The sequence below is a fragment of the Typha angustifolia genome, chromosome 2 (assembly GCF_048772165.1).
Source record: "Typha angustifolia cultivar Huaian chromosome 2, ASM4877216v1, whole genome shotgun sequence".
Lineage (NCBI taxonomy): Eukaryota > Viridiplantae > Streptophyta > Magnoliopsida > Poales > Typhaceae > Typha > Typha angustifolia.
In genome coordinates, this window is record NC_133240.1 from 8,183,511 (window position 1) to 8,194,850 (window position 11,340).

General features: G+C 35.7%; 1 protein-coding gene across 1 annotated transcript; it reads right to left on the reverse strand.

Moving 5' to 3' along the window:
• Positions 1 to 6,269: 6,269 nt before the first annotated feature.
• On the reverse strand, positions 6,270 to 11,158 carry LOC140773706 (uncharacterized). The gene is made up of 4 exons (XM_073116407.1): positions 10,234 to 11,158; positions 8,398 to 9,782; positions 6,479 to 6,797; positions 6,270 to 6,421 (listed from the first exon to the last, which is right to left on the reverse strand). The coding sequence occupies exons 1-4, from the start codon at positions 11,156 to 11,158 to the stop codon at positions 6,270 to 6,272; spliced, it is 2,781 nt and encodes a 926-aa protein (XP_072972508.1).
• Between the last annotated feature and the right edge of the window lie 182 nt (positions 11,159 to 11,340).

Genomic DNA, 11,340 nt, shown 5'->3' on the forward strand with positions numbered 1-11,340 from the left:
TTTTGTGATTCACACTCCGTTTTAATGATTTTGTAACTTGACTCCTTATTTTTCTATATAATTATTGTATTATATTTTGATATTATTTTGACTGACAGATATAAACCAAATTATTAAAATATTATCACCACTATTTTTTCTTCTCTATGACTCTTATCTAAAAAGGGCAAGAGTATTTATATATTATAAAAGAATATTTTTTTGCTAGTATCTTTTCAATTAACAGAGGATGTTAAATTAGAATTATAAGAAAGAAAGGGTCGGATTATAAAAAATCTTAAAAACGAGATATGAATCACAAAACAGATAAAATATAGAGTGTAATTTATAAAAAATTTAAAAGAAAAATAAAGTTATATATTACTTCGAAGGAGTTTGTTAATTAATTGTAACGTGTAAGAGGCTCTTCCTTACTTTACATAAATAATAACCCTCTCCGTTTAGACTATCTCTCCTCTTAACCTTTTTGGAGGACTTCCCAGTAATAAATTCGTTCTGACGCGCGAACGTGTTCTTTGGGAAGTCGATGGACGACTTGGAAGCCTTCCCCCCTTTGAAAAACAAACAAACAAACAAAGAAACAAAAAAGGTGGGAAGTGGCAATCCTAATCGATGGCATTTAGTGGGAAGCAGTAAGATGTGGTAGACTAATTGACTGACAGATGAAAGACTTGGAATTCCGAGTATAAACCAAGATGAGATGTGGTCGTAGATTGGTAGTAAATTATATTGAGTTAAATTCATCATGGATTGAAGGCAAAAGTAGAACGTGGCTCTCGATCGGGTGTTGTCTCTAATTTTTTTTCTCATTTAATAATATATTGGATGGAAATCGATCCTTTTGGTCTATGAACTTGGTGACCGTGGCGTTTTCTTTTGCCGAGTATCCGAACTAGGTTGGCACTTGAAAATGGCATCGTTCTGCCAAAAAAGAAAGATGGTGGATTATTTTTGCTCATGGTAATTTAAATTGAAAGGGCATAATTTCCTGAAGTGCTTGTTCTGTAGTACTATTTATATAGTTTTATGGTTTCCAAACATTGTTGCAAATCAATCGTAAGTTACTCAAGAATCTCAATGGTAGAAATAAAACCATCAAGTTTAATTATAGAACTTGTAAATCACAAATTAGGAACTTAACAGTATGACATAAGTATCTATTGCATGTATTTAGAATGTAAGATAGTAAACACAAGTGACAAGGAAACAAAATAGTAAGCAAGCACATATTTGATGATATATTTAACAAATTGAAACTTGAGGTAACCCGGTCTCATATCTTACTCGTTGAAGAACTTGAACTTGGTCTTTCATCCATATTTATTTTTCAACCTATTCATAGTCACCACCACCGTCACATATATGTTGTCAAAGAAATAGTCAATCATTCGAAAATAAGCATACCTCCAAGTCCCATGGAACAACAAAATAACATACACACCCCAAAATCCAGCCACAAATCCAACTCCCATTCCAAGATATAACCACCATATTGACGTCTCTGATCCATTAGCATAGTTTGACGTACTGTTAGGAGCTGCAGTATCTCCAGAGCAATTCTTGCTAGTTGGTGGCCCACAAAGATAAGCATTGCCGATATAGATTGATGGGTCATCGAGTGTGTCCATTTGAGTCCCGAATGGAATCCTCCCGGACAAGTTGTTATAAGATAAATTCAGGTAATCCAAAAATATTAATTTTGATAAGCTCTGCGGTATAGCACCTGAAAGCTTATTTGATGAAAGATCGAGAGATTCCAAAGATAACATGTCACCTATCTTTTCTGGGATCATTCCAACTAGATGATTTCTGGAGAAGTTTAAATTTCTCAGCTGCCGAAGATCTCCTATTTCTTCAAGAATTACACCACTCAGATTATTCCCTGAAAGGTCCATTGTCGTGACTTCACCAAGGATTTTAGAATATATATAAGTATTTCCTTTCATAACTAGAACAAGACTACCAATGTAGGTGAAAATATCAAATTGAAGCTCCAAACCAATTCCATAAATGTCATCCCATACTGAAAGGACCATCATCCCAGTGAAATTACTAAAAGAACGTGGTATTGAACCCGACAACTTGTTATTTGAAAGATCCAAAACTTAGAGGGCAGTAAGTCGTGCAAGTTGTGGAGGAATGTTGCCATCAAACATATTTGAGTGAAGTTGAAGATATCTTAAATTCAATAACTTTTCTCCTATCCAAATCGGTATGTTTCTTGAGAACTTGTTGTTGCCAAGGTCTAGAAACAATAAATTCTTGCAATGTTGCAACTCCGAGGGAAGCTCTCCGTAAAGGTTGTTACTGTTGAGGTCTAAAGAGTAGAGCCAAGTTAGCGAACCCATGGATGGTGGAATTTTTCCTGTGATATTATTGTTAGACAAGTCCATCCGTTCTAATCCTGAACCCTGCAGCCAGCACCGTGGGAGTTCTCCTGACAAATGATTAGCTGATGAATCTAGGACCTCTAGATTTGTTCCTTCACATATGGAAGATGGTATGCTGCCGCTGATCGAATTATTTGAGAGCGATAAATAAGTTATTGATGTCGGCAACAACTTTGGTAGAGGTCTAGATATAAAATTGTTGGAGAGATCCAAAAACTCGAGTCCATCCGATAATTGAGGTAACGGGCCTTCCAAATTGTTAGATTTCAAAACTAGATCAATAAAATCAAGTGATTTCAAATATACTGGCAATCTGCATGTAATCTGATTGTAAGAGAGATCTAGCATGCTTATAGATAAACTCCATAGCCAATCTGGCAAAGTGTCTCTGATGCTTGTGTTGTATAGATATACTTCATTTATTTGTCTCTGCCATCTGAGCCATGCTGGAAATTGTGGTCCCACTCGACAGGAGCACAAAGAAAGGACACTAAGTTGAAATGGAGGAATCCAACTATGGGCCACCAATATTATTAGGGAATTGGAGGATAATCGCAAGTCATTCAATTTTGTCAAGTTAGCAAAATGAGCTTCAGATATGACACCATGCAAAGAATTAGAAGAAAGATCCAAAGTATTTAGATTCTGAAGATTGCCAATCCCAAGAGGTACTTCTCCAACAAGGGAATTATCATGGAGGTTGAGATGTTTTAGATTGGTCATATGCTCTAGCCAGTTAGATAAATTCCCTTGAAGATTATTACTTGACAAAATGATCTCATGTAGGTTGTTCCATGTGCAAGCGGCCATCCCCACTAACTCTTGGATGTCACCACCGATGCCGGTAGAGGTCAAGTCTATAACCCTCATATTACATAATTTTCCAAGCGATTTAGGTAAAGGTCCCTCCAAATTATTTTGTGCCAAATTTAGGTAAATGAGGGAAGTCAAGTTGCCTAGAGCATTAGGAATCTTCCCGTGAAGTTGACAGTCTTCAAGATTGAGATATGAGAGGTTGGTAAGATTCCACAACCAACTTGATAAGGTAGTATTGAATTGCCAATTGCTTGAGAGATCAAGGGTTGTGAGACCTGTAAAGTTTACATAAGAGAAAGAGTTTTGGCTACTAGGAAGACTAGTATCTGATAAAAGCAACACTTTTATGGATTGTAGCCTGTTAATTATGTGCAACCAATTTGCAGAATTTGTCAGGTTTATAAATCCCAAATCAAGATATTTGAGAGAAGCTAATTGGGAAAGCCACTCAAGGTTGTCAGCATTTGGCATACTAATATCATTGAATGCCAAATTCAAACTAAGATACAGTAGACTAGAAAGATTTCCAAGCTGAGAAGGTAATGTTCCAATGAATAATGAGTTACTGAGATCAAGGGAGTGGAGTTTGGAGAGATTTCCGAGTTGATGAGGTATTTTACCCTCAAACTTAGAATATGATAGATTAAGATGTGTCAAATTGTTGAAAGAAGAAATGAATTCAGGGATGCTGACGCCAGAGAAATTGTTATAACTAAGATCAAGGCGAGTTAAATAATTTAAGGCAAGCAAAGATGGATTGATCTCACCGGACATTGCATAATTGGTCCAGTTTTCCCAATATTGATATGGGTTGCGAAGGTTGAGCTCCAAAATATTACGGGTGCTGGTATTATCACACACTCCCCTCCATTTACAGCAGTCTTGATCTTCATCCAAGAAGACAAACTGTGCTGGATGCCATCGAAGATGCTGGCTTTGAAGGTGAGGAGTGCCTCCCTTTCGACAGCATTACAAGCATATGTTGCGAAAGTTTGGATTGCTATAACTGAGAGCATGAGAATGAGGTGAAGAAGAAAAGCAAGTGATGATGAGTTGCCATTATACGTGACTTCATAGGCTTGATAGCCTGCCTAACCGATAGAATTTGGTTGCAGAATAATTGGTAGTATAAATAGATTTAGCCAGCAACACTTGGTAACTATTTAAATAGATTTTACATTAGAGCCGGTTACCAATTACACACACTATTTTAACTATTTTATAAATAACAAAAATATTTCCTCTATTTTATAAATAACAAAAATATTTCCTTTATTTATAAACTCTTACTTACTGTCAAAAACAACCGAGCAACTCCATCCGATGTAGTTTAGTTTTAATTTGGTTTAGTCTAACAAGCATTGGACAAAATGAAAAGTAGAGAATTTCATCAATTTCAAATAATTTTTTGTGTTTCCTAAATTATTTTTATTTCACTTTTTGATATGATTATTGATATGAAAACACTTTAGTGAATTTCACCTTTTTGTTATGACTATTGATATGATTAGTTAACGAATCAATTCATTCGTTAACTAATCAATAGATTAATTATCGTTACATGCATGAGTCATTGATTCTATCCGATGCGATCATCAGGACAGGCCTAAGTGAGCCTTGGCTATATAAAGATTCGTTAACGTTATATATATATATATATAGAAAGATTCGTTAACGCATTACATATGGGAAAAAAAAAATCGTTAATCCACAATCTTGTCGGAGAAGAAAGCATCTCACACCGGAAAACGTGTAAAACTAGCTCTTCTTTTGACGCATATATGTAGTCTTTTTTTAAAGAAAATTCGTATATTGATAATTCAATTAACTTGTAAATTAGTAGAACTTCGTACCAACACAAAAGAAAGATCTACACAAAAGAAAATTCGTATATTGATAATTTAATAAGCCAAGGCAGCGACCGCTGCCACAGATGGCATCCTCATGGGTGGGGTTGGCATGGAGTGAGAGATCTACACCAATAATGTTGACGAGTGCTAACGAAACGTGAGGAAAGGAGAGTAGCTGTTGAGGTTGCAGGGTGGGAACCAAGGGCGGTTGCGATGAGGAAGGGGTCCGCAGTGGAGGGGAGGCGGTAGATGGTGTACGACAATGCCAAGAAGGGAGTGGCGAGCGACGATGATGGTCGAGCGAGCAAGGTCCGAAGGCATTTATGACAAGGGAGTGGCAGCTTCAAGGATATGCTAGAATAAGTTATTCCTATTTCACAAAAGAAATGGATTTTCTTTAGGCTCGACTTGACCAGACCCATTTAAGTAACCTAGTTTTTTTACCAATTGAGTTGGGCTTACTTTTGACCTAGATTGAGCTAAGCTGAGTTTAAATTATATATAGGCCTGATTTATAATCGAGTCTGACTTAGGCTTGATTATAACTTTAGTAACCTGACTCGACTTAGACAAACACAATTAGTTTAATCGTGTCTGATTTAGCCATAATTATACCTGACTCTATTTTGGACTAAAGTAACCTTATGTAATCGACTATCTTTTAACATTATCGTCAGAAGTAGTCGACTATCTTTTAACATTATATAGATATTTTTTAAAGAAATAATAGCATATTCAAAATATTTATACTTATGCAAGAGTCTTATTAAAGACGCGAACCACGAGATTGTACAATGAAATTATGAACTGCAAGGGTATATATAATAATGGGAATAAAATTAAGACGTATAATCTTAGAATGCATGCATAAACCACGAGGCATTACTTAATAGTGTTGCATAAAGTGCTATTACATATATTTGGAATGCAGAATAGTATCATAGAGATGCTAAACTTTGAAATTTAGAAGTTCCAACAATGACAAGGAAACCAATTACAAAGAAATCCCAAATTTGAAACTTGGCCTTTCAACTCTATTTTCTGTTCAACCTATTCACAGTTACAGCCACTCCCATAGATAGTGTGTCAAATAAATTATTCATTATCTGGAAATAAGTATTCCTCCAAGTTATATGGAATAACAGAATGCCATACACAATGAAAAATCCGAAGACAAATCCAAGTGCCTTGCCAAGGTAGAACCATATCATATCTAAGATCCAATCATATGGTTTGAAGTACTAGGAGGGGCAGCTTGATCTCCAGAATAATTCTTGCCAATTGGAGGGCCGCAGAGATAAGCATTCCCTTTATATATTGATGGGTCATCAAGAGTGTCTAATTGAGTCCCGGATGGAATCCTTCCTGATAAATTGTTATAAGATAAATTCAAGTGATTCAAAAATGTTAATTTTGATATACTTTGTGGTACGGCACCTGAAAATTTATTTGATGAAAGATCAAGAGATTCCAAAGATAACATGTCACCTATCTTTTCTGGGATCATTCCAACTAGATGATTTCCAGACAAGTTCAAATTTATCAGCTGCCGAAGAGCACCTATTTCTTCAGGAATTAACCCACCCAGATTATTCTCTGATAGATTCATTGTACTGACTTGATCGAGGGTTGCAGAATATGTATAAGTTTTTCTGCTCATTACTAGAAGAAGTTTATACACATAGGTGGAAGGACTAATACTGGATGGGAGAGTATATTCACCATGGTCATCCTCAATACTCTGTATTGAATATATCATAGCAGTGAAATTATCAAAAGAACATGGAATCGACCCAAACAACTTGTTATCTGAAAGATCTAAGATTTGGAGGGCAGTGAGTTGCGCAAGCTGTGAAGGAATGTTGCCATCAAACATATTTGAGCAAAGTTGAAGATATACTAAATTCAACGACTTTTCTCCGATCCATATCGGTAATTTTTCTGTTATATCTCGTGTTGCACGGATAGACTTAGAAGTCTTTCCTCAGAAAAAGGAACAGAAAAAAAAAGAAGCTTGGAAATGGCAACCTAACATATCGGTTTTGATTGTGGACTAATTGGTACTTAAATTTTGCCCAGCAGCAGTTGATGACTGTATAAATAGACTTAACGTTGGAGACAATTACAAATAGCAGACTAATATTTTAACTATATTATAAATAAAATTCTCTTTTTTTCATTATTTATAAATGGAGCGACCTCTTATGGTCAAAAAATACCGAGCAACACCGTATGTTTAGTTTAGTCTAGCTTAGTTTAACAAGAATTTGAGCAAATAAAAGAAGAAGTAGAATAATTATTCAATTTTAAATATTTTTTTTTTGATAAATTATTTTTATCTCACTTTTCTGATATAACTATTGATATTAAATAACTATAGATTTAGATCTATTGATCTCGAATAACTCAGTGCTTAGATGCAATGTTAGTATTTTAAAATATTAATTTAATTATATTTTATTGAAAATCAATGTTTTAGTTTTATATCCAACCTATTTTGTGGAGACTTAATTTAATTTTTATAATTGGTAGTCTGGATCGGTAATCTTTTACTAAATATATAGAGGAACTTATTTATCATTGATAAATGAGAGCTTTATTTTTAATATAATCAAACTATAAGATGATATTTATCATTTTCTCTTTAACATTGTTTAACTTTTTTTTTTTATAAAATAGTGGTATTTTCAAAATGTTTATATTAAAACTGTCGTGAGCTAACCTCGAGCTCTAAACGAGGTAAGTATATTAGCTAAAAAATTAAAAGATAGCCCACTTGAGATCTACTCAAATATTAGATCGAAATATTGGCAGTGCAGTAGGGTTAAGGGTAAACTCAACCAATCCTCTCTATTCCAGTAAAATAGAGAGGATTCAAGATCTAGAAACGAGAGGCCAATAAGGTTCCACAATCAATTCGATCGGTATGGTAGAATTCAAGTGCCAACTCCGTAAGTAAATGTTAAAATAAACTTGGAATGGCATTTTCTCATGTGCTTGATCTATTTATTCATAGGGAAGTGTTAAAATTAATTTAAGGAATTTGCAAATCGATAAATATGAAATCATCAAGTTAATATGGAAACCACCAGGATATCATTGATTGAAATAAACATACAAAACTTAATGGTAGGAGTCATAAACCAAAAGTAATTACTTACTAGTATTGCATAATAGGAGCTATTACACTGGATAGTGTATTACAGATGCTATCAGCTTTGAAATTAAACATACATTCCAATAATAACAAGTAAACCAACTCAAAGGAGCACATTACAAAGAAATCCTAAATTGAAACTTGAGATCCTCCTCTATCATGTCTTGAAGAACTTGGCCTTTTATCTCCATTTCCTCTTCAACCTATTTATAGTCATTGCAACTGTCACATATATTTTGTCAAATAGATTGTCAATCATCTGGAAATAAGTATTCCTCCAAGTCGTACAGAATAATAGAGTACCACACACAGTCCAAAATCCGAAGACAAATCCAGGTCCCATGCCAAGGTATAACCACACCATCTCAGATCTATTCACATAGTTTCGAGTACCAGTAGGTATTGCTTGATCTCCAGAACAATTCTTGCCAATTAGAGGCCCGCAGAGATAAGCATTGCCGATATAGATTGATGGGTCATCAAGTGTGTCCAATTGATTCCCGGATGGAATCCTTCCCGATAAATTATTGTAAGATAGGTTCAGGTGGTCTAAAAATGTTAGCTTTGATAAACTTAATGGAATATCACCTGAAAGTTCATTTGATGAAAGATCAAGAGATTCCAAAGATAACATGTCACCTATCTTTTCTGGGATTTTTCCAACTAGATGATTTCTTGCGAAGTTTAAATTGCTAATGTGCCGAAGAACTCCTACTTTTTCAGGAATATCTCCACTCAGATTATTCCCTGAAAGGTCCATTGTCCTCATTAGATAGAGGATTTCAGAATATGTAGATTCTCTTCCTTTCATTACTAATTCCATGGTACTATTGTAGACACTGCTGGAAAAAGAACCATTACCAAGATGACCATAGTAAGTCAGTTCTGAATAAACCATCGCCGTGAAATGACCAAATGAACATGGTATTGATCCTGACAGCATGTTGTCTGCGAGATCCAAAACATGGAGAGATGCGAGTTTTGCTAGTTGTGAAGGAATGTTGCCATCAAACATATTTGAGCGAAGTTGAAGATATACTAGATTCCGTAGCTTTTCACCTATCCATATCGGTATCTTTCCTGAGAACTTGTTATTGCCAAGGTCTAAAAGAACTAAATATTTGCAATGTTGCAACTCGGAGGGAAGCTCTCCATAAAGATTGTTACTGTTGAGGTCTAAAGATAAGAGTGAAGTCCGTGAACTCACGGAAGGTGGAATTTCTCCGGTGATATTATTTTGACATAAGTCTATAATTTCTAAACTGGAACCCTGTCGCCAGCATCGTGGGAGTTCTCCTGATAAATAATTTCTTGATAAATACAGGATCTGTAGAGATGCATGGTCACATATAGAAGATGGGATGCTGCCGTTTATTGCGTTATTTGAGAGCATCAAACAATTTATTGATGTTGGCAACTGTGGCAAGGGTCCTGATATGGCGTTGTGGGAGAGATCCAACAATTGAAGTCTTTCTGGCAACCAGGGTAATGGACCTTCCAAATTGTTAGATCCCAAAGCTAGTATGTCTAACTTATTGGATTGCAAAGACGCCGGCAACACCCTGCAATCTGATTATTAGAGAGATCAAGCAAGGTTAAAGGTAAACTCCATAGCCAGTCCGGCAAAGTGTCTCCAATGAAATAACTGTAAGTTGAAATGAAGGAACCCAACTTTGATCCACCAATATTATTAAGGAATTATAAGAAAATCGCAACTCCACCGGTCTTGTTAAATTGGCAAAATGAGCTTTAGATATGACACCATGTAAGGAATTTGAAGAAAGATCCAACACTTCTATATTATAAAGATTTCCAATCCCAAGAGTTACTGGCCCAACAAGTGAATTATTACTGAGATCAAGATGTTTTAGATTGGTCATACTCTCTAGCCAGTTAGATATATTCCCTTGAAGATTGTTACTCGACAAAATAATCATCTCTAAGTTTCTCCATGAGCAACCCAACATCCCTATCAACTCTAGAACATCTCCACCGATGCCGAAAGAACTTAGGTCTATACCTCTCAAGCTGCATATTTTTCCAACTGCTCTTGGTAGTGTAGGCACAAAATTATTCCCTCCTAAATACAGGTATGTGAGAGAAGTCAATTTAGCAAGATCATTAGGAATCTTCCCGTAGAATCCAGCGGATGCAAGATTGAGATATGAGAGGTTAGTAAGATTCCACAACCAAATTGGTAACATAGTATTGAACTGGCTATTGCCTGAAAGATCAAGTGTTGTTAGACCGGTAAAATTTACATAAGACAGAGAGTTTGGGATACTAGGAAGACTAGTATCTTTCATAAGCAACACTTTTATGGATTGCAACTTGTTAACTATGTGCAGCCAATCTGCTACAATTGTTAGGTTCATCCATCCCAAATTAAGATACTTGAGAGAAGCTAACTGTGAAATCCACTCAAGATTGTCAGCATTAACCGTACTAGTAACAGCGAATGCCGAATTCAAACTAAGATACCGTAGGGTAGAAAGATTTCCAAGCAGAGGAGATACTGTTCCAATGAAGGATGACGAAGAGAGATCAAGGGAGTGGAGTTTAGAGAGATTTCCAAGCTGCTGAGGTATTTTACCCCCAAATTTAGAATTTGATAGATTAAGGTGCGTCAAGTTGTTGAAAGACGCAATGAATTCAGGGATACCGATGCCAGAGAAATTGTTACGACTAAGGTCAAGGTGAGTCAAATGATTTAAAACAAGCAGAGATGGATTGATCTCACTAGACAATGCATAAGCAGACCAGTTGGTTGAATATAAATCCCAATGATACGGGTTGCAAAGGTTGAGCTCCAAAATATGGTGGGTGTTGCTGTCACAGACCACTCCTCTCCATCCACAACAGTCTTGACCTTCATCGCAAGAAGACAAGCTATGCCCGACCCCATATGCCGGCTCTGAAGGTGAGAAATGCTTCCCTTTGAACATCAATACAAGCATATGTTGCGATAGCTTGGATTACAATAAGACAGAGCATGAGAATGAGGTGAAGAAGAAAGTGATGAGTATCCATTATCTGTTCGTTAATTTTCACAGCTTGAGAAATAGCAATTGCATTATATATATATACATGTGCTGGAGTCTTCGCAAACCTTTTGACTTACACAGAG

Excerpts from the sequence above, each read along its gene's own strand:
- LOC140773706 (XM_073116407.1), bottom strand. The coding sequence starts at position 11,158 with ATGTTCAAAGGGAAGCATTTCTCACCTTCAGAGCCGGCATATGGGGTC. Across the intron at positions 9,783-10,233 it reads AAAAATATGCAGCTTGAGAG|ATTGCAGGGTGTTGCCGGCG; the intron begins GTATAGACCTAA and ends TCTAATAATCAG. Across the intron at positions 6,798-8,397 it reads GGTTGAAGAGGAAATGGAGA|AGTATTGAGGATGACCATGG; the intron begins TAAAAGGCCAAG and ends TATTCAATACAG.